General features: G+C 42.3%; 1 protein-coding gene across 1 annotated transcript; it reads left to right on the forward strand.

Moving 5' to 3' along the window:
* Positions 1–1,124: 1,124 nt before the first annotated feature.
* LOC115608787 (CUB and zona pellucida-like domain-containing protein 1) lies at positions 1,125–22,926 on the forward strand. Its single transcript, XM_030488111.1, has 11 exons — positions 1,125–1,200; positions 1,708–1,779; positions 2,938–3,033; positions 4,285–4,389; positions 17,276–17,411; positions 17,756–17,967; positions 19,014–19,164; positions 19,480–19,703; positions 20,922–21,094; positions 21,732–22,117; positions 22,469–22,926. The coding sequence occupies exons 1-11, from the start codon at positions 1,125–1,127 to the stop codon at positions 22,752–22,754; spliced, it is 1,917 nt and encodes a 638-aa protein (XP_030343971.1). The 3' UTR covers positions 22,755–22,926.
* The last annotated feature ends 511 nt before the right edge of the window (positions 22,927–23,437 follow it).

Below are 23,437 nucleotides of genomic sequence, written 5' to 3' on the forward strand. Positions count from 1 at the left end.
ATATACAGTTATCAAGATTGCATGTAGGTATGGTGAGAGCTTTACAATTAGCTCATGTGAGGCACTCTTCCCTGGATATTTTCTTCACCTTCAAGTCTTTTAATAATCTTGCTTACTTTTTCCAAGTTCTTTAGTTAGTGCAAAGGCAGAATGGAAATAAGGTGTGTTTATACCCTGTTGAGAGATGCACTGGTTGCATCAGTCTTCCAGATTCACTTATAATTACTATTTGGAAGATGTTCTTCTGAGCCACTTTATGGAAAGTTAAAGCCCAGGGAGCTGACTTTGTCTTCCATGAAGCCTGAAGTATTAATGAATTTCACAGATCCTTGAAATGTCTTTTCCTTCATGTGTCAGTGATTCTGTTTAGCAATGTTTCCCTGCCTCCTTGCCACCTTTGCAGATACCACCTCTGCACCCACCTCAAGCCCATCAAGGACTGAGACACCATCTGCTCCAGGGATCCGGACAACCCTTGGGGAAGGTGGGGCGCACTACCATGTTGAAAGTCCCTTCCAAAGCACAAGACAAGCTTCATTCTTTATTTCCCCTAACAATGGCCACTTTGCACTTTTCCAAATGACTATTGAGCCTCTAGCAGTAAAAGTCTGCAGTCAGAAATAACACAGGCACCGACTAACTTCATTATTAAATACTAAATGAAGGTGAAAGTCTTTTTTCAGTAAAAATAAAAGGCTATGCATTGACTGCATGATTGATATGATTGATAGGACAAGGGGTAATGGCTTCAAACTTAAACAGGGGAGATTCAGGTTAGATATGAGGAAGAAGTTTGTTACCGCGAGGGTGGTGAGGCACTGGAACAGGTTGCCCAAGGAAGTTGTGAATGCTCCATCTTGGGAGTGTTCAAGGCCAGGTTGGACACAGGGGCTTGGAGCAACCTGGTCTGTGATAGGTGTCCCTGCCTGTGGCAGGGGGTTGGAACTGGATGAGCTTTAAGGTCTTCCAACACAAACCAGTCTGGGATTCTACGATTCTATGACTCACTGCTCTGCAAACCCCAAATCTACTTACTTTGATCAAGATTTCAGCATATAGGTTCACTCCTAATCACTGCCAATCTCTCCTTTTTGTATTTCCTCAACTTTCTCTGGGCCTCGGTTATGTCTTCTGTGCCCACTATTGTCACAGATGAAACTGCCACATCAGCTCCTGAAATCACAACCACTGTTGATAAAGGTAAGAAGAGCCATTTTGCAAGTACTATTTAAAAGAAATATTCTGTTAATTGGGGTTTTTCAGCTGAATTAAGATGTGACAATGTAAATCTGCAAAATATTCAGAGCAGACAAATACAAAGGAAAGATCTCAGTGAAGGAACAATGCCCTTACATTTCATTTGAAAAATATCAGGCTGTCAGGACATATCAGTAATATATGCATTTAATGGTTAATACTTTTGAGCTTGTAGCTATAAATACTGCACTTACAGTTTTATAAAGCAAGTGTCCAGATCATTGTGATTTCATGTGTAAAGATTCATTAAAACTCCATAAACATTAAGGAGCACAGCCAGGCATTTGTGCTCATCTCCCTTAGTTGGGCCTCTGTCTCTCCAGTTATTTAGCAGACTGATAGCAAGGGTTTTTTATCTAGCCTGAGACCTTAAAGCAAGCCACAAGCTCCTCAAATCACACTTTTGCTTTTAATTGCTACTTGCAACCATTTAATTTCTCTTCCTTACAGCCTCCTCCCTTGCTTCCACCAACACCACAGAGCAAAGCAAGACACCAGAAATCCTGACTACACCGCAGGCAGGTAAAGAGCATTTGCACAACACGCAGCATGTTAGAAAACTGTGGTTGTAAGTTTTGTTTAGGAAGGGACAACGGTGGAGATGTCAAGACACGTTGCAAAATCACTGTTTCTCAGTGCAACTGAGGCTTGTGTATGAACTTCGTCTGCTTGGTACCAAACTGCTGGCTTTCTGGCAGCATTGGCAGGCTACCACTAACACTGCTACCACTACTGCAGTCGAGAGCTGTGAATACTATAGGCAAAGCCTGCTCCGAGGGAAGCTGAATGGTGCAGAATTTGAACCACAGAATCTGAAAGAAATCATTATTTTTCTGTCTTTAGAAGCATGACTCAGGTAAAAGCCACCCAGTCTGTGTTTCTCACCATTTGTAACATTACCTATCCGGATTCTAAACAATCTACCCAGGCTTGGGCTCTCTTATCAAGCCAATCCAGGATGAATAGCACGTCCTGTATCCTCTTAAGGATCTCAGCTCAGATTTAGCCTCTCCCAGCCTGTGGCCTGGGATGCTGCAGGCTCAGCCTTGCAAGCTGGAATGAGAGAGCTGGTTCTCCCTGCAGCCTCCCTCCTCTCCTAAGCACAGCTCCCACCTGCTAATGGTGATGCTCTACAGGGCAAGGAGATACAGCAGACAATTGCACGAACAACAGACACTCCATTTAAAGTGTCAGTCCTGATGTCCTCTCCCTCCTTTCTCCAGTGACTACTGTACCTCTGGGAGAAAGACTTTCAGTCAGATAAGCCAGGATTAGCCATAATAAACATTTCCCTCTATAGAACCAGAATGCCCTTTGTCATTTCGGTTTCTGAACTTCTTAATAAAGTTGACAAAACATGCAGTGTTGGGAAACTAGATGCTGATAAATGTTACTGCCAAGTTAAAACACTCGTTTCTATTTTTGCTTCTCACACTCCTTTTGCTTTTCTCACTCTTGGTGAAAAAAGCCTGAAACTTTACTGATGCTTGTAATGCAAAGCAGCAACATGAAGAACTATTTCTGAGCCCTGTCGGTGGATGTGGAAGACAACTAACACAGAGATTCCCTCTTCCAGAAAGCCTGAAGGCAATTAAACTCATCAAGAGCTGATTTCAGTAATTCAGCCTTACCTGAATGCTGTTTCCATCTTGTTTCCATGTTTCTTCCTTCTTCCCACAGCCTCTGAAGATACTGAGGAATTATACATTTCACCCACCCCACTTACAGGAGACGGTGGTACCTCAGCTCCAGAAATCTCTTCCACAGTTCCTGAATGTAAGAGCAGACATGTATCACAAAATCTAATAGTAACAGTGTTTAAGTTTGTTTAAAATAGATTATACTGGTAATACAATAACTGTACAAAGTGCAGCCAATTGCTAATTACTTAGTGAAGAAAGAAGTTCTAAACCCTTCACTTGTAAATATGGGCTGTCAAAGTTTGGGAGATATGTAATTATGAACAATTTGGAGCTTTAAGCTGCTTGGGCTATTTGTATAATTTAGTTATCAGCAAAAGTGCCCAAATACCAGTGCTTTTGTCCGGGAAGTGGAGAGCATCAATGATTTAATCAGACTGGGATATCTTCACTTTAAAGACTGAATCATCTTTGATCATTCTTTCCAAATCTGGAAGATGGAAATGCCAGCACCTGACACAGCACAGAAGCTGCTTCTCTCACTCATCCCTGTTGGTTTCCCACCAAGGAATTAATCATGGTAGAGTATAAAGTACACCACACTGTAGTTGCTTTGTGGAGCTGCCTATGGAGAGTATCAGCAGGAAGTTCACTTGAATGCCTGCACCAGATGTACTGCCCAGATCCTTATTGTCAATATTAACAAAATAGCACCTTACCTGAGTAATTATTTACTTGCAGTGTTGACTCAGATTTCCAGATCTCGAAGGCTACAATCTAATTCACTTTTCCTTCAAGGACATAATCAAAATCGTACCAGCAACCATCAGCTCCAGCTTCTATCACTAATATTTTAATCCAGTAGCGTATTTCCTCAACTCTTTCACAACCTCTTCATCATCCCTGTACTCCTCCTTTGCATCCACTTCTGTAAATGAAGAGACTGAGGCATTATCTACACCAGGAATCCTAAGCACAGCTTACAAAGTTATAGTTGCAAAATTAATCGTGGCTAAGTGAACTAAAGGAAAGCCATACTATATGGAAAATATATGCACTGAAGTTTTAATAACGAGGGCTAAGAACACATTGCTTCATTCTCCAGTAGCCAAGAAGCTTAAAAATCCCAATTTTAAATATTTATTTATCATGGTATCATGGTCATCTATCATGATCTCATGATAGAGGCTCAGGTACAAGATAACAAGGTACAAGGTAGTAAGGTGCAAGGGATAAGTCTATGTTTGTTCTCTGAAACAAAGCTTCCTGTATTTTCACACTTTTCTATCCAAATGACAAATCCAGATAATTTTAACCAAAAACTTAATTCTGGTTCATATTCATGTTTGGCCATTATTGCTCATTCTTCCTTTTTTTCCCTTCAAAGCTTCAACAGATTATTTTGTCACAGACGACTTCATCATATCTGACCCAGTCACAGACAGCACTGAGTCATTGACAACTCTAGCATTGCCATCTACACTGAGTAAAGGTAAGGAACAGCCAGATACAACCTGTGTGCCTTGTGTTCTTCAGGAGCAAAGATTTCTCTGTCCTGCATCACCATGCAAGGCACCATTTGGGGCTCAGAAGGTCCCAAATAGCTGGCTAGGAGACAATCCTGGGCATACCTCATATGCTTGTCCCATTCACGTTCTCCTCCTCAGCCCCTCTTAGTGGTCCCCGTTGGGGAGGGAAGACTAACTGATACAGAGCCTTGGGTCCAGCCCTTCTTCAGTGCTGACTGTGCTGCAATGTGTGTGCTCATGTCCCCATTCTCTTTGTTGGGGCACCTATTTTGTAATATGCATTGCAAGATTTTAATGAATGAGCTGTTTTAATGAATCTAGGAACTAATTTCTTAGGTATTAAAAAAAATCTTAAAACCAGAATTTCACCAGACAGGGCCATTTTGCATTAGCCATCAGCTGAGCCGAGACCTTCCTATCCACGACACACTGTCCTACCTCCTCTTCTAATGAGGCTAAAACCAATAGCACCATAGGCTCTAAACTCCTATGCAAATATGCAGCAGGGGAGACAACTATGTGTACTTTGCCTCTGAACTTGACTGATGTGTTCAACACACAAAAAAATGTGTTCGACACTATCTCCAAAGTTCTTCTATTGATGGATGTTTTCTGTAGTGCCTACCACTGCTCTTTTAGCTCTCTGTGGACTCCAGAAGCAAAGGAACAGTGAAAGATACTTCTCACACAGGCTAAACTCAGCTCTTCAAAGCTTTCCTCAGAGCTCATGATTTTCAAGTCTATTATGATCTTGATTCATCCTTTCAAGCTCTCCCCATTGTCTTTATCTTTCCTAAACATGCAATCACCAGCTGAGCATCTGAGGTCTCTAGCACCAAGCAGAGTTAAGTAGTTCCCAGGTATGAATCTAAGAGCAAGGCTGAGACTGGGCTGGCTCACTGGAGTGTTAACATTACCAACCTCCAGTTTTTTCAAGGTTCTCCTGTGCCAGCTGAAAGGATAATTTTGCCTTTGTGCACTGGCTTTTCTCTTTCCAATGAGCAGCCCATTCCGCCTGTCTTTACTCAATTTCAGCTTGCTGGGTTTTGACATTTATTCACTTTGTAAAGATTGTTTTGAATTCCCATCATACCCTCCAGAAAGAGCACAGATCGTGCCTTTCTTTCCGCCATTCTATCTGTACCGTTCCAGCTTCAGTGGCAAGGGATGAGGATCTCTCTGTTGAACACCCATACCATCTGTTAGTCCAACATGCTGCATAACACGATAGACAATTACCAAGGCAACAGAGAATTCCTCTCATTACCTTTTTTAACACTGCTTGTCTTCTACAGCCTCAACTACACTGACAGATGTTCACATGTGTGACACAGTGGGAATTGGTGAGTTCTCTCTAGATGGGTCTTGCAAAGATTTCACAGTTGATATACTTCATATAGTAACTTAAGCACTGGAATGAAGGTCCACACACCGCAGACTATTTCTCCTCCAACGTATCAAGAGGCTGCATCGCAGCATAAGCCATATTTGCTTAAGCATTTTAGTAATTTAGAAACCCAAATGTTTGTTTCCCAACCAACCTTCCCAAGATGAACATACTTTGTTTAACTTAAAAAGCAGTTCTGGGTGGCTCATGTCACAGGCTCTGGCAGATCTTGCAGTGATGGAGCTACTTCACCGCAAACACCATTTTGTGTTGGATTTCAGCCCGGGTGAGGAGGCAGGACAGAAACTATACCTGTCCCCACCAGGTCTGTTTCTCAGCCTGACTGTCAACAGAGGTATTCATTGCATGGTGTGGCAGTGAAAATGACATGGTGGAAACCTCACGTGTAGTCAAACACAACTTACCCTGCAGCAGAGTGCTGATTTCCCTGGATTTTAACAGCACCAAGCCAAAATTCGTGCTCTCTTGGATGTGAGAGAGGCCTTATCTCATCATTAGAATTCAAGGTGCTCAGGTGAAAATGAAATCCTGGTGGGATGTGTGGACAGGAAAAATCATTGCACTGATGAAAGCACTAGGAAAGGGGGAATTGCTGGGGCAGACACACTACACCAATATAAATTGAGATTTGCACTCAACAATCCCACTCCAAGAAAGCCTTCCTGCGCTTTTCAAAGCTGCATCCCAAATCACTGCACAGGCCAGGCTGTCTTTCCCATAGGAACATGCAGGTTCAATGCCTGACAAGGCAACAGCAAAGACCTTGCAACTGTGAGTGGGGAAAAAACTTTATCTCACTGTCCTCCAGCACCCAAACTGTTGCTTATCAAACATCCCCCAGGGTTCCAGAGCCCTTCGCGTGGCAGGTCAGAGGCTGTTGCCTAGGCCCTGGCAGAAGCAGCCACCATGGGGATGTGTTTTCCTCCCTCCGAGGGTGCTCACGCCCACCCCGGGAAGCAGCAGCACTTCCAGTGCTGTGGCTGATTACCACTTGGATGAGACCTGTGGGTCTCCCGTGGTTCGGGGATCTCACGCCTTTCCAAACAGCTAACCTGCAGCTTTGTTTTCTCCCATGGCTCCCATCAGCTCCTGCAGAAGACACCACACCTGAAGCAGAAGGTATGTATAGGTTTACCTTTAGTAGAATCATTCTAATGCTTGATCCTGGCAGTAAACTACTCATTCCCTCCCCATTAACAGCCTTTGCTTTGCTCACACAACAATGGAACAGTCACTGAAGCATGACTTTTACTTTCTCTTTGACAGCCCTGATCAAGGCCACGGCAACTGAAAAACCAGGTATTTATTTCTGGTCATTTCTTGAACCAGAGTGAGCAGTTCATTGGTTTTTATGTGAGCCATCAGTGCATTTAAAACATGGATAGTGTTTAATTTCCTATTTCTCTTCTCGCAGTAACACACCCACCCAACCCATCAGTATCCCTAGATTCTGGAGCAGCATCAATTACTACTTGTAAGTAACGCAGCATTACTCCAGTTTACATCCTTAGTTCCCCATCCAAGTGGCAATCTGACGATGTGTGCTCCCCGTCTTCACTGTGTGCATAATCTCACGGATCTGGTATTTAACTTTTGGGATAATTCCTTTGGCTTCCATACAAATCAATGGATGGAAAATACTGTTGGTATTGATATGGAAGAAATGCCTGAAATGATGAAAGGCCTAGGGAAGGTAAAACTGCTGGGGCAGACACGCTACACCAATATAAATTGAGATTTGCTCTAGACCATCTCATTCCTAGGAAGACATCCTCCCTGTTCTTTCAAAGTTGCATCCGCACAGGAAGTGGAGTCAGTGGGAATCCTTCTGACATACTCAGTGCTATTTGGTTTGAAATTTATTTTTCTACAATGAGATTTATCTTTTGAAATATCTGAATTGCAAGTTCTGCTCATTACTTGAAAATGTTCTGATTCAAATGCTTATATAGCAGATGAAGGTTTTCTTTTAAAGTCTGTCCTTGCCAGCTACACGTTTGCAAAGGGCATTCAGTAAAATACATGTAATTGTGTGGACAACATGCAGGAAACCGAACTTCAGATGCAAAGCATTTGAGCATGGGACTATCTGCCTACATGAAGGAATAAGTGGTATTAAATCTTGTTCCCATTAATGCTAGTAATATGTCACCTTTCATAATCAAGCCTCTACACTTTTCTTAATACGAGTTCTTTGCCCATGACAACTCTATTCCCCAGAACTACTAGCTATTAGTATTATATGCTACTAGCATTTCCAAGTCTTAATGCATTCAGCTGATTACAAAGTATATTAATTGATTACATAAAAGCACACGTTTCCCTCATTCAGTCTCAGTTATTTTGCCTTTTTTGTTTTCTTCTGCATTAAAAGCCCGAGCAAAAACTGACCCAGCACCTGTCAGCCAAGGTAAGGTATTCTCATTCTTTCTTCTTTTTAATGACTTCTCTTTCTAAGCGCAGTATATGCTGCATAAAGAGATGTGAGCTGGGAAAGCCTAGCAGCTTAACCATAGAATCACTGAATGGTTTGTGTTGGAAGGGACCTTAAAGCTCATCCAGTCCCAACCCCCTGCCACGGGCAGGAACACCTTCCACTACAGCAGGTTGCTCCAAGCTCTGTCCAGTCTGGCCTTGAACACTTCCAAATGGCAGAGGGTATCTGAGTGCAGAAGGAAGGGGAAGCAGGAGAGGCCGGGAGCAGGCAGAGAGCTGGGGGATGCCACAGCTTACCCAGGGAGCATACACCACTGATGTAGGGGCTGGCAGCTGAACCATCCTTGGTGATAAGGATCAAGGGCATGAGCCAGTCTATGTCTGAACCATTTATGTAAAAACTATGTTTGAAACATCTGCCCATAGCCTGCTAGGCTGCTGGCCAGTCAGTGTCCATGTGCTCTGGGGGGCTCACAGGGGGAAACAGCTTGTTATCATGGTGAGCTACCCTATTCCCATGAGAGAATGGACAGACAGTGCTAACTTGTGTCACCTCAGGGTTAGTTGTAGGAGGATATAAAAAGCTTTTAATGGTATACGACCAAAGAAAGAGAATTTCAGTTCCTCTCCACTCAGCTCCTATTTCCAGGTAGGGTAGCTAGGCTCACATTCACACGTGTAAAGTGTACTAGTATCTAATACATGCTCCATTTTACTCTATGCTTACATATGGGTTATTAACATTAAATTTCCTCTTCTCCAGAAAACCCTATTTCTCTGCCTCAATACTTGTGGATGGAGCTGCTAAGATTCTTAGCAGACCTATGTGGACCAAGAAGGCCTGGGATGCAAAGTATACAGTTACAAGGGTAAGTATTTACTCATGTGCATGGGGGGGTCCAAGCCAAACTGGGGCACCTCGAACACAGTTTTACATCGGGTTCTTACACACTTCAAACCTTCAGGTACAATATGATTTGATTAATCACTCACACCCACACCAGCTATTACTAATCATAGTAAAACTCTGCAAAACAGCTCTATTTCTGCAGCACTCTTGCTGCCTGCCTATTGATCCAGACATCCCTGGAGTCAGCCTTGCTGGAGTTAGTGACCTGTGGCACCAGATGATGCTTGTAAGGGTTTCAGAGACATGTCAGAGGAGCTGGGAGGCTCGTGTTATCTTGGCTGCCCAGGGGAAGCTCCAAGCTTCCACAAAGCAAAGTCCTTCTTTCTCCCTTTAAGACCTTCCTCTCCATGTCGCCGTTTTCCCCCTTGAGTCCTTGAGCTAGTAACTGAACTCGAACCAACAGTAATTGATTTGTCAGTAATTTCACCTCTCTTATCTCGTGTGGCTCTGCAGACTTTCTCACAACTCAATGTCCTCAGCTGGGACATGTGGTTGGGCCCCCTCAGATAGTGCAGGATCCTCCACGGACAGCAAGCCCTCTTACCCCTTAGCTTGCCTGACTTTCTAGAGACATTCAGGAAAAGGTCCCATCCATCCTTTGCAGCTCTAAACTCACAGCCCATCAAGCCATGACCTAGTCCAACACAGTGGAAGGATCCATTTCTGGCACCTTCTACAGCAGAAATGCAAATTCTCTTGCCAAACCTCAACTTCAAAACAAATAGGAACACTGGTGCCCAAATGATAATCAATGTTACAGAGCCTCCATACCACGGAACTCCATCTAGATGGTTTAAATATCAAGTTTGCCTTTTATGATTCACCATCTTTTTTAAACTCCGTGAAGGCTTCATCATACCATGTTCTGCCAAACCAGGATTTGTTTGTTCCTGCTACCCTCTACAGCACAGAGCTAAGTCTGATCCTAGTTACAGACACACATGTGGTCTCTCCAAATCCTCATGACTTCACAACTGTGACATCTGATATAGTCAAAAGAAAGGAAAATATCTCAATAACCATTTCAATATTATTCCTCACATGTGATTGACTTCATATGGACAATAATAATTACATCCACCAAAGATACACACTCCTGAAACACGTTTAAGTCGCTCTCTTGCAAGCAGCAGCATGATTTTAAATGAACCACCTATTAGGACAAAACCACACAGTTTTGTTAGTTGGCTTTTGATGTTTAATTCACCATAATATTCTGCTAGGGAAGAAGAATTGGTATAAATTCTCAGAAGGTATTTCACAAATTATATCACAAAAAGTAGAGAAAGATGAAGCACCTGATCAAAGGGGGTTTGGTTGATTTGGGATATGGAATTGTTCCTTCATAGCTCTTCAGATAAGGTTGAAATAGCTCTTCAGATCTGTTAAGATCTGTTAATGTTCAGAAAGATTAACAGGCTTACACAGTAACTATTTCTCACATATTTAAGATTCCACCACATGCTTTACATGTATACATTTACATACGTGTGTGATATTTACATATGTTGTGTTACACGTTCTACCAACACACATATTTAAATTCCATATAGCTGCATCTGCATGCAGGAGTTCTATGCTGTGACTTGTGATTAACACCACAGCTAGAAACTTCTGAAGGAGGGTTTCTTGTTAGCAATGAAACAAATGGGCTTAGTGACCATGTCACCATTTTTGACACTTATATATGGGGTTTTTCCTCCTTCTTTTCTCAGGTGTGTAAAGCTCCCAACCTGTAGGAACTACCATTCAACAGACAAGAGGATCATCAAGTTCAACTTCAGAGGTCCTGCACCCTCGAGAGTTTGCCTACACTGCAATATATTAGCCTGCAACAGATACAATTATTCTCCCCAACGCTACTGGGGCCACAGGACAAGAGATGAAGCAAGTGAAAGTGTCATTATTCGCATCATCCCCATATAATAACGCTGCTTCTAACCATAACATGTTGATCACTTTCTATACGTGATCAGTGTGTTGCACATCTGCTACTACTTTCTAAAAATGTGTTTTATTGGGGGTGTAAATCTAAAGGTATTTTAATCTTAGTTGTACTTGTGTTCCTTACTTTCTGATCTTTCAGGTCTCTCTTCCAGATTTGTAAAACCCAAACTTCAGTAAAATACTCTCAGTGACAAAGCTTAAACGGATCAGCTGGTTTCTTTTGCTCATCAAGACTTTGTTTCCCTCCCACAGTTCTTCCATTTTCCGTACAACTCCCCATTGTACCAGATAACCCATATACTGAGCATTTAAGGAAGATGAACCTGCCTTACAGATGCCCACATCACAGTGCTGTCTTCTGAGCTCACAAAGAGGCATAAATCAAAGGATAAGCATCCCTTGTAACCAGTAATGTCCAAGCAATTACCTTAAATAGGAACTCAAAAATATCTGGAAAATATATTGTACCTGTACTGAGATACAATCTCTGCAATACCTATGAGTTATTATAATCATAGAATCATAGTGTGGCTTGGGTTGGAAAGGACATTAAGATCATCCAGTTTCAACTCCGGCCATGGGCAGGGACGTCTCACGCTAGATCATGTCACCCAAGGCTCTGTCCAACCTGGCCTTGAACACTGCCAGGGATGGAGCATTTGCCACTTCTTTGGGCAACCTGTTCCAGCGCCTCACCACCTTCACAGTAAAGAACTTCTTCCTTATATCTCCTGAACTTCCCCTGTCAGGTTTTATTACTGGAGGTTAGAACTATAGCAAATTGTACATCTAAATTTACTTCATTATAAGCATTTGCTTCATCCTTTTCCTTTCAGTACCTGTTCAAACGATATCACTTTGAACCCAGAAGGTGTTTCTGCACTTTAATGTTAAATTGGAATTTAAGAAAAAAAAAAGGGTATTAGTAATTTTCAGTTCATAATAGAGAAAAATATCTTATCGACTGCAGAACTGCACAGGAGCACAGCAGCCAGCTCAGGCAAAGACGTGGATTACAGTTTGATAACCTGGTGAACTTGGCCCAACTGTGAAAAGCAGCTTTAAGGCCAATACTCAGTTTCCATATGGCGAGTATGTGCAGATTGCTCAAACTCATGCTAAGATGCCCTGTACTGAGTAAGGATGCCAAGGCAGTGCTACACAACACAAAAACATCCACTATTTTCAGCAACTTTTCCTTTGATTCTTCACCCCTTCAAAAATGAGACTAGAGCCCTGAAACTCAGCTTCTCCAGGATAACTCAGCCAGTTCCCAAATGCCAGCATCACACGGATCTCCCAGGAAGGCTCCAGAACCGATCTCTTACTGATGGTTAAGCCTTGGCACTGGCATTGCCAAAGTCCTCACCCTACAAAACCATAATGCCCATCCTGAGCCAGAGCATCTCATAATCATACTTTGTTCATACAAAACTCCATCACACTCGTAACCCCGCTGCTCTGCTTCTGAGAGATAGTGATTTAAAGTGCTTGAAATCACATTTTCCCTGCTGTTGCGCTGCCGGGTGCAGGCAGTGAGAGAAAATGCCTGTAAATAACAGTGTCACAACAGCAGAATCCTCGTTCCTTTGTACTAAAATGCGCACTAATTTGTTCTGAGGATCTGCTATTACAAAACACCTTCCTACAGTCATTCTCTTCTCATCTTGAAGGACTTTCATGAAGACTTGCTGGCCATTTTCTTTAAAGGTAGGAGAGAGGATTCAAAGCAGGCCCTTCATATTTCAGCATCACCTGGTATCTGAACACATCACGCTATCTGAACACGGGCTTCACACACAAGACTTGAAAACAGTCTGAAGACTCAGATTTGAAGCATAATGTGTTGGGTTGATCCTGGCTGGACACCATGTGCCCACCAAAGCTGCTCTATCACTTCCCTCCTCAACTGGACAGGGGAGAGAAAATACAATGAAAGGCTCGTGGATTGAGATAAGGATGGGGGAGATCACTCACCAGTTACTGTCATGGGCAAAACAGATTAGACTTGGGGAAATACTAATTAAATTTCTTATCAATCAAATCAGAATAGGATAATAAGAAATAAAACCAAACCTTAAAAACACTTTCACCCACCCCTCCCATCGTTCCAGGCTTAACTTTACTCCCAAATTCTCTACTCCCTCCTCCCCAGCAGTGCAGAGGAATAGGGAATGGGGTTTGTCATCAGTTCATTACACTTCGTCTCTGCTGCTCCTTCCTCCTCAGGGGAGGACTCCTTACACTCCTCCGCTGCTCCAGCGTGGGGTCACTCCTGCGAGAGACAGTCCTCCATGGACTTCTCCAATGTGAGTCCTTCCCACAAACTGCAGTTCTTCATGAACTGCTCCAGTGTGGGTCCCTTCTACAGGGTGCATCCTTCAGGAACAGACTGCTCCAGCGTGGGCCACAAGCCCTGCAGCAAACCCGCTCCAGTGTTAGTGGGCTCCTCTCTGCATGAGGCCACAGGTCCTGCCAGGAACCTGCGCAGGCTTCCCACAGAGTCACAGCCTCCTTCAGGCATCCCCTGCTCTGACAGCACTGATTGGCAGGGCTCCACACCCCAGTTCACACTGGTTAAATGCATACAGAATGGATGTTAGCATTTGAAAATTCCTTGCAAGTATGTGTGTGGGTTTAAGAAATGAAAGGCTATACAGAGTAAATGCAAATTTAGCATTTCCAGAAGCTAAAGGGAATTCAAATGCTATGCAATGTCTTTACACACGTATTCAACGCCTCTTGTGTATGCACGCACGTTAGCACGATGAAGAGAGTTGCATTCAAAATCCTTAAAGTGAGTCAAAATCAGAGAGAATTGTTTTAAAGAGGGAATAGGTCTGAGATAAGAAATACAAGATTGTTACAGATGCATCGTATTTTATTTGTTTATAAAAGAAAAAAAGCTGGGTTTGTACGTAAAAAAAAGGGTTTTTACAAACAAAAATATTTATGAAAGAAAAATACCTGGGTATGTTTCCAGCAGGTTTGCATTGCAACTTCACTTTACTAGTAAACTTGGGAGAACAGCTGTTTGCACAGCTGTGGGATACCTGCCCCCCTTGCTGATAAGGATCACACGGACAGGCTCAGGTTGGACACACCACGCACGTACCACACCAAGGTCAGGGGAATGGCACATCTGCGGCACTGGCACAATCACAGCCTCTGGAAGCTTTAAAGATTGGGTATCTGCTGCTGCAGAAGGAAATACTCTGCATTTCAAGAGCTTTGGTCCTTATGGGAAAACAAAATAGGGTAAATATATTGGAAGAGATACTCACTAGACTCATGCTAGAAGGAACGGAGGCTCTCAGGACTGTGCTTGTTTCCTTACCTCAACAAGGAAAGGCTGATTCCTTTGGGTTTTGTAGCTTCTACTGTGGGACCAAGAAAGCTTTATCTGCAAAGTGGTTGCAGTGCAATCTTTTAAATCTAACAAGAATCTGGGCTTCCTCATCCGTGAATGTTTCAGCAATAGAAAATCATTACTCATGACAACTCTATTATGATAGTGGCACCTTACAACCTGAAGAATCCTCAGCAAGGACGGAACGATTTGCCCAGTGTAACCTAAAGGGATAGGTGTCAAAATGAAGGTGGGAAAAACCAAGCTCCTGCTGACCAGCGATAAGAGCAAACTGCTGATTGTGTCTCCCAAGGGAATCTATCAATCCCTCCCAGAACTTTCCTGCCCACACTCAAACAAACACTGAAATCAACAGAAAAATGTGCTTTGAACCCACGAGAGCCGACAAAAGCACAGGTAAACTTACTCCACATAGTACGTACTAAGAAAATAGGTACAGCTGTTAACTTTCTCATGTATATCTGCTCAAAAGAAACAGGAACTGAGAGATTAAGCTCTCCCTCCATGATACCATGTAATACAAGATGATTATGAAATAGCAGGAGGTATAAAAGTTAGAAGAGCCGAACCTCCTCAGAGGCCATCAAAATGCAGGTGCTAAGACAGTTCCTCCTCCTGCCTCTCTTTGCTGCTCTGGCTCTCGCTGATGACAACTCAGGTATGGAAATCTAGTCTGGTTGTTATTTGTTAATCTCTGAAATGTGATTAATTTTTGCACAATGGGTATTTTTTTTAGGCAACTGAAGAGGAAATGTTAAACATCTCTAAAATTGCCTCTTATTTTAACCTACTGCTGCACAATAGTAACATCCCAATGTGCCAGCAGGTGTTAGAAAAAGATAAATAATAATAATTACAAATCAATATATGATTCCCTAGGGCAAATTTTTAACTTAAGAATTTGATTTTGAAGAGATTTTACTCTGGAATGGAAAATTGCATCTATATATTAATGCTATACTGGAGTAACATGAATAAAGTGACTTAATTGGGACATAGTTGCTTCTTAAGAGATTTATTCATTTTTCCTTTCCTCACTCAGAAGCAATAAAGAGTCATTTGTTGCTCGATTTGGGATCACCATTCTGTGTTCTGATCAGTGATTTCCCTGATTAATGGTGGGTAGCTACTGTGGGATAACAAAAAATTGCTGCAGAACTGCTCTACTGGTACCTGGCTCCCAGAACAGTGCAGAGGGAGGGTAGGGCTGACCTTGCAATGCTTTTACAATTGGGAGGTTTCATATGTGAAAAGAAAGGTCTCTCCTAAACCTTTCTTTTCCCTCTGGAGTTCATCAGAAATCCCGACCTTTTCATCTAGGACCACATAGAGTATATATAATAGACTACATAATCCTGTTTTAGACCACTGTTTTCAGATTATTACTAAAGTAGAAAGATCTTATGCTCAAACTGGATTATAAACTTTCCCTAGAGTTTCCTATACAATGGCCATTACTGCAACTACTTCATAACTTATTAACATTGTGATGCCAGTGATGTAAACCATAGTTGGTTTGTGGCTTTTTCCATATGAGAACTGTGTTGAAGTCCAGTTAGCCCTGCATCTTAAACCCAGCAGCAGTCGAGAGAGGATGCTTAAGGCAAGAACATGGATACAAGCCTGCATAGTACTTCCCCAAAACACTGTCCCAGTCACTAGCAAATGTGGCTAAGGACTCTTGAAACAGAGGAAATTCTATCTTTGTGTTTAATAGTTACCAAAGGCTTTTCCTTTCATTGATTCGACCTGTTTTATGTTTTACTTTTGCTATCCACATCACCCTGTGTCAAACATCTACGTGTAAAGAGCCAGCTCCTTCTTTGTTTCAAAACCACAACTTACTGGTTTCATTCCAGACCACTGAGTTACTGTATTGGAAGATAATATCTCATATTAACCCTCCCCATGAATGTATAGACCTCCAGCACCTCCTTTTCCCCCTAGTCCTCCCTTTTCTGACCTGAAATGCTTCAGCCATAGAATCATAGATTCCTAGAACGGTTTGGGTTGGAAGGGACCTTAAAGCTCATCCAGCTCCAACCCCCTGCCACGGGCAGGGACACCTTCCACTAGAGCAGGTTGCTCCAACCCCCTGTGTCCAACCTGGCCTTGACCACTGCCAGGGAAGTGCATTTACTTATTCCACTCCCTTTACTTATTCCTTGTCTGGAACCTATTCCAAATTTTTTATCATCTTCACTGTCGTTCTCTGAAGCTTTTTCATTACTAGGAGTACCCTTTTAGATGAAGGATCAGAATTGTATGCAACAATAAACACACAGTAATCCTACACACAGCCCTTTAGAAGCTCAAATCCTAAGTGTCTTTTTGATTGCCTGGGTGCAGGTTCCAAATGCTTTTAAGTCAAGGGCTGAACCTCAGAACTGGATTTAATGATCTTTAGGAACTCAGTGAAGGTGGAAGACTGAGGCTTGAAGTGCTTGTGGTGACAAGCCTTGCTAAATAGAGTTGTTGAGGTATCCTGTATCACTTGGCATGTCCAGTTTGGCCATTTGCTTCATCTGTGAGACGTGTTCCCCGAACTCCCCTTTTTCTCTGCTACCAGGAAAATGAGGATGAGAATACTTCTACTACTCTTTTATTGTTGATTCTTCATCTTTCATAAACTGAAATTAAAAACCTACAACATTTTGCATGCCTGTTCCACGATGGATTGTCCGAGTCTTTGCATAGTGGAGGATGAAATATTATCGCACAAGAAAACTTGAGAGAGATCCTTGCAAGCTGGTTTTTGTTGTTGCTGTTCTTCAATAGGTCTAGCTCGCTGTGGTGCTTCATTTGACGAACTCTACAAAGCATTAAAGATTGACCTGAATGCAGATGCAAACTGTGCCTGGCACATTCAGAGGAATGAAAATCAAACAATTAGGCTGATTTTCTCCTATTTTGAGTGAGTATTTCTGTACTGTATTTGTGGTTGGTGTTGCCCTGACCCAGGTGCAAGACCTTGCACTTGGCCTGTTGAACTTCATGAGGTTGGCACTTAATCCTGCCCAGGTCGCTCTGGATCCCATCCCTTCCCTCCAGTGTGTCAACCACACCACACAGCTTGGTGTCATCAGCAAACTGGCTGAGGGTGCACTCAATCCCACTGTCCATGTCACCAAAACAGATGTTGAACAGGATCACTTCAAATACTGGTCCCTGGGGAACACCACTCATCTATGTATTGATCTATGAGCCTGTATTATCAGTCAGAGAGCTCAGCTAGTTGTCACTGTGCTTTTTCAATAGATTTGCTCCTTCTTCAAGCTGTGAAACAGAAAGTATTAAGGTATATGATGGTTCCTCAACTAATTCACCTCTTCTTGGACAAGTATGTAACGACACTGATGCGATCCCAGTATTTCAATCATCTTCAGACAGTTTAACTTTTGTCATAACAACAAACTCCGAGGATTTTGAAAGAAGCTTCTTTGTCTATTACTACTTTGAGTCAGAAATACGTAAGTCATTAACAAACAGTTGATTTGCACCACTAAAAGAAACTTTAAGACTATTAACAGAATCTTTAATTAGTCTCACTCAGTTCTTCAGGCCTTAGAGAACGGTGTGGGGGGAAACCAGTGAAAGGAAAGAGGCAGAAAGACAACTGTGCACTTGCAGAGAGCCTACAAAGTTAAACTTTACTCAGAAAACATGATTGCAAAGGAGGCATTACAGGACTCTACTTCTACTTACAGGCTTCAACTAAATTTACTCAGTTTGCAAGTATTCTAGCATTTGCCAGAAAGAGAATATGACCATCTAGTCAGAACTCCTGCCAAGTACAGGTCACCAAAGTCAGTAAGGGTTTTCACACAAGCTCCCTAGTTTTTTCTCTCCTGAAAAGGTAAGAATCAGTCTTAGCTTGTGACCAGTTCCTTTGCTTCTGCTCATCTGAGTGGCATGGTATTAAGTTCCCAAAAGCAATTTTACATAGTAGTTACTACATCCCAGTTTATGCTGCTCCAGTGCTTGACATTGCTGATGGAAAATCATGCCCTATTTCTAGTCCACATTTGTCTTTCTGAGGTTTCCACTGACTTGATTTTATTTCGCCTTTGTCTATCAAGTAAAATCTCTCTTAAACTTGGAAGATTTTGCTCTTCCATATAGATCATGCCCAAGGCCTCAGAGATTTCTCTAAAATAAAGTCTCCCGAGGTTTCTTGTGGTTGGTGGAGCATCTTCATTACCAGTTTTTCAAGATGGCACCTAATTTACCCAAAATCTAGATAAAAACTAAATTGCTTAGGGTATCCAAGCTAACTCACCTACAGCCACCTCAGATGTCATTACACTGTGCCTCGTGGATATACCAAAGAGACAAGAGGCTTCATTTTGTAACGTCCACTTGACCTGAAATTCTATAGAGAAGTTCTGCCTTTAGTACCTTTAATAATTTCCAAAGGAATGGAATCCTAAAGAAACAGTCCTGCTACATAACTTTAGACCCTTATGGCTCATTACACATCTTCTTATGTTACCAACACATCTACTCTTCTTTCCAGAAATTGAAAGTTGTGGGGGACAATTAACCGGCCCCAACGGGACACTGACCAGCCCCAACTACCCAGCACCTTACCCTGAATTTGCATACTGTGTCTGGCACATAGAAGCACCAAAAAACTCGAAGATACAGTTAGAGTTCCAGGATTTCTTGTGAGTAAATGCCATAATAATACTCTATTAGATTTGTTTTTTAGATGATTAGATGATGACAGTGTGGTGCGTGTTCTCTCCACTCCTGGCCAGGGTCCCTCTGCTTCATCCACTGAAGCATTTTTTGCCTTTAAGGGTTTTCCATGTTTTATTTGGTCTTAATGATGTCTGTTTATGTATTCTTTTATTCTTCATTCTTTTATTTCAGTTGACTGCAATTCATCAGACATTTCATCTGCTCTGGATTCTCTTTCCACTATGAGCAGTTCACTCTATGCTTAGATTGCCCTGTAATTATTTTTCTTCTGTCTACAGCCTGGAACTAGACCTGAACTGCCGATTTGACTTCATAGCAGTCTATGATGGCCCCACCACTGACACTGGCTTAATAGGAAAAGTATGTGGTCGTTCTCAGCCCACATTTGAATCTTCTTCAAATGTTATGACAGTTGTGCTGTCTACAGACTATGCCAACTCCTACAGAGGTTTTTCTGCTTATTATACCAGTTCTCCCCTGCCGAGCAATCCTGTGGAGCCCAGCAGTAAGTACAATTGCTTCATGAATAGGATGTTTCTTATTCTCATATATATCATAGAATCCCAGCCTGGTTTGTGTTGGAAAGGACCTTAAAGCTCATCCAGTTCCAACCCCCTGCCACGGGCAGGGACACCTTCCACTAGAGCAGGTTGCTCCAAGCCCCTGTGTCCAACCTGGCCTTGAACACTGCCAGGGATGGGGCAGCCACAGCTTCTCTGGGCACCCTGTGCCAGCGCCTCAGCACCCTCACAGGGAAGAGCTTCTGCCTCAGAGCTCATCTCAATCTCCCCTCTGGCAGGTTAAAGCCATTCCCCTTGTCCTGTCCCTACAGGCCCTTGTCCAAAGCCCCTCTCCAGGTTTCTTGTAGCCCCTTTAGGCACTGGAAGGCTGTGATTCTTCCCTTGTAGGTATCAAAAAGAACTGATGGCTGATACTAAGGATTTAAACCTTTTTACTGGTAGTCATTAATCCTCTTTGGTTCTATGATGCTATGATTCTTTACATTCAAAGATCTCACATTAGTCTTACCTATAGAGTATAAGTTATTAGTTGACTCATCTGCAAAAGAAAACCTGTTCTTTCACTTTTGGTCCTTTTTCTGGCCAGCACCAATCAAAATCTGGTTTTTTTTCCCTCTTTTAGACAAAGCAGGCATTGTTACCACCCTAGAAACTTAAAGATAAACCTTTTTTGACTGGTTAGTTTCAATGGTTTGGGGTTTTTTTTACCCTGAGATACTCAGGAAAATGGTCCGCAGTAGTTAGTCAAACAGGGTTTGGGTGTGTTGTAATTTCCTTTCCCCCAGAGCTGGACCCTTTTCCTTATTGGGTCCTTACAATTGCATGCCCATCTTCGCATCAACCGAGGTGGACAGGGAGTCTCTAAAGCTTCGATGTCTGCCATAAATCAATTTCCTCACACCCCATCCTGCACTAGCACTTTGACTGCTTTTCCCTTTTATAAAGGCTGCAATTCATTCTGTGTTACTGGTTTTTAAACTAAACTTTAAGTATTTTTACATGCTTTTGCTTATCAAACATTTTTGAAGTCAAGCATGAAGTTTTGTTCGGACTTCTGCATGACCTCAAACGTGCGTGAGCAGTTTCAGACTGACAAATCAAGAACCACGCAACAGGTTCAAGGATCTAGACCAAGTGAGACATGACTGCAGTAGTTTGTGGTAACCTGGTTTGTTTTCTTATTTCTCTTTCCATGGCAGCATTGCTTACATGCTCTTCAGACAGCATGACAATTGTTCTGAACAAGACTTACCTGGCCTCCCTTGGATATAATGAAACTCACGTACGGCTGAATGATCCATCTTGCAGTCCAGTCATCACAGATCCAGTGATCTTTTCCTTCCCATTAGCCAGCTGTGGAACAATTAAAAAGGTAAAGCAGGAGAGAAGTTATGGGATTAAGCTAAGAATGTCTTATGAATGGTAAGAGCTTGTAAAGGTAGTTTCTGAATAGCATGTGAATAAGCTGACTTACTTTCACTTAGCTCACCCCATTGCGTGGTTTCAGTCTTGAAGCAGAAACAACATTTTTCCTCTAAGAGACCGACGATGAAAGAGCATTTCAAGGGAAATCCAGGAGAATCCACACAAATTAACCACGAATGCTAAATTCCCTCTCAAAGCCACGTTATCAAAGTAGCACAATGTTAGATATGTAATTTAAACATTCTCTGCAAGTGATAGGGCTGGCACTAACCCTGGAGTCACAAGGGAAGGGGAAAAACCTCAACATGTGAAGATTCCCAGGAGCTAGTGCCTAGCACAGCTTTGGTACTTCCCACACTCCACACAGCACTCCTTCACCTTTTTGCCTCATGGGTTGGTTCAGTGTTTTGAGAAAACAGGAAGGTTGATAATGGTTTTTCAGTTGCAACTTGTTTTACGTTTTCAAACGTATCTTGAGCCTCTGACAAGCATAGCTGGGGGCCTTCGTAACTTACTTCGTAATTGCTTTCAACTGTACCACTCATATAATCCCAACTGAGCACTTCATACGATTCCCTTTACAGGATGATGGTCACAGCATCACTTACACCAATATCATATCTCTCTCTGCAACTGGCAACATCATCACCCGTCAGAAGAGCATACAGATCATTGTAAAATGCATAATGGAAAACAATTCAACCTTGGAAGTCGTTTACATAACGAAAGATAACATAATCCACAAGACAATTGCTCTGGGAAGATACAACGTTAGCATGTCATTCTATGATTCAGATTCATTCTCTGAGCCAATACAACAGTCCCCGTACTACGTAGACTTAAACCAAACTCTTTTTACTCAAGTCAGTCTTCACTCCACTGACCCAAACCTCCTGGTGTTTATTGATACCTGCGTAGCATCACCAGAACCTGATTTTGGATCGCTAACGTATGACTTAATCAGAAGTGGGTAAGTAATTCATTATTAAGGTAGGCAAGTAATTCATTTTATTACTGCCTCCTAATAGGCGAGGAACTAGAATCCAAATGTCAACTGTAGTTCCTTTATTTTTGTCTCTCTTACACTTAACTTCTTTACCAGACTCTGGCTGGAAGCTAAGTTTCATAGCAACGTAAAAGGCTTTACGTAAACAGAGCTAGGAAAAACAAACACGCGTTGCGCTGGGAAGAGGGAAAAGCAGGACATCATTGTACACCCACATGTAAAAACACCCTAATTAAACACTGTACTTAAGAGTTAACAGTACTTAGAATGCTCAGTCTTTGGACTGCTTTAACAGCTGTGTCAATTCTGTTGCAGCTGCAATAAAGATGACACTGTGGAAACCTACCCACTACTGGAACACTATGCGAGATTCAAATTTAACGCCTTCAAGTTCCTGCAGAGCTTTGCATCCGTTTATCTCCAGTGTGACATTCTGATTTGTGACAGCAACATCACCAACTCCCGCTGCACCCAAGGCTGCATCTCCAGGCGAAAAAGAGACATTTCCTCATACCTGTGGAAAACCAACACTGTAGTAGGTCCCATCCGCGTGAAGAGAGACTTCAGGTCTGCCGATCATTCAGGTAAGAGGAATGTGTAAATGAAGAATCTGATTGAGTTACTCTTTGCTGTAAACCTGTTACCTTTTTTCCACTAATGAAGTGAATTACTCAAGTTCAAAACTAACACAGCATCAGAGCAACTGGTTCAAAGTTTGTGTTTTGTGAGATCACAGAAGTACTTTTCACACAGACCGATGGCTTTCGGATCGAGGCATGCTCTTTGGAGCAGCAAAAGCAGCACTCGCTCCTAGTTGCAGGAGTGGAGTGTGCAGGATCTGCATCCAGGAAGAGTTATGAATGGCAAGAGAAGATTTCAGATTGTCAGACGTGACATTTGTTGATGAAGCACACACAGGGACCAGGGCCTGTTGCTCAAGCCAGACCACTTAAAAAGACATTGTGAATCAGTCAGCCTTTTTATAATCTGTGTATCTTCTAACAGCCCATTCAACTTGGCTTTTGGTGATACAGAAAAGCTATGCCATATGCTAAACATAAATGACTTCTTCCACCATTGTTTAAATCCTCACACTATATGTATTGCCTAGAACAAAACTACAAGGACAGCCACAGGGGCAGAAATCAAAAGCACCAGGCTTTAAATTAGAGCTGCAAAGCTGTTTATAAGATAGTTAAGCTTTAGTGCCCCAATCTGACAAACTCTTCAGCATAATTTGCAATGGTCAATACGGAAAAGCTGTTTTAAACAGCTTGTGTTGTT

Source organism: Strigops habroptila, chromosome 5, assembly GCF_004027225.2.
Source record: "Strigops habroptila isolate Jane chromosome 5, bStrHab1.2.pri, whole genome shotgun sequence".
Taxonomy (NCBI): domain Eukaryota; kingdom Metazoa; phylum Chordata; class Aves; order Psittaciformes; family Psittacidae; genus Strigops; species Strigops habroptila.

What these genes read in the sequence shown, in the direction of transcription:
- LOC115608787 (XM_030488111.1), top strand. Translation starts at nt 1,125, where the DNA reads ATGTCTTCTGTGCCCACTATTGTCACAGATGAAACTGCCACATCAGCT. An exon ending in CTGATTTTCTCCTATTTTGA is followed by an intron (nt 17,412 to 17,755) that starts GTGAGTATTTCT and finishes CTTTTTCAATAG; the next exon opens with ATTTGCTCCTTCTTCAAGCT. An exon ending in TTAGAGTTCCAGGATTTCTT is followed by an intron (nt 19,165 to 19,479) that starts GTGAGTAAATGC and finishes TTCTGTCTACAG; the next exon opens with CCTGGAACTAGACCTGAACT.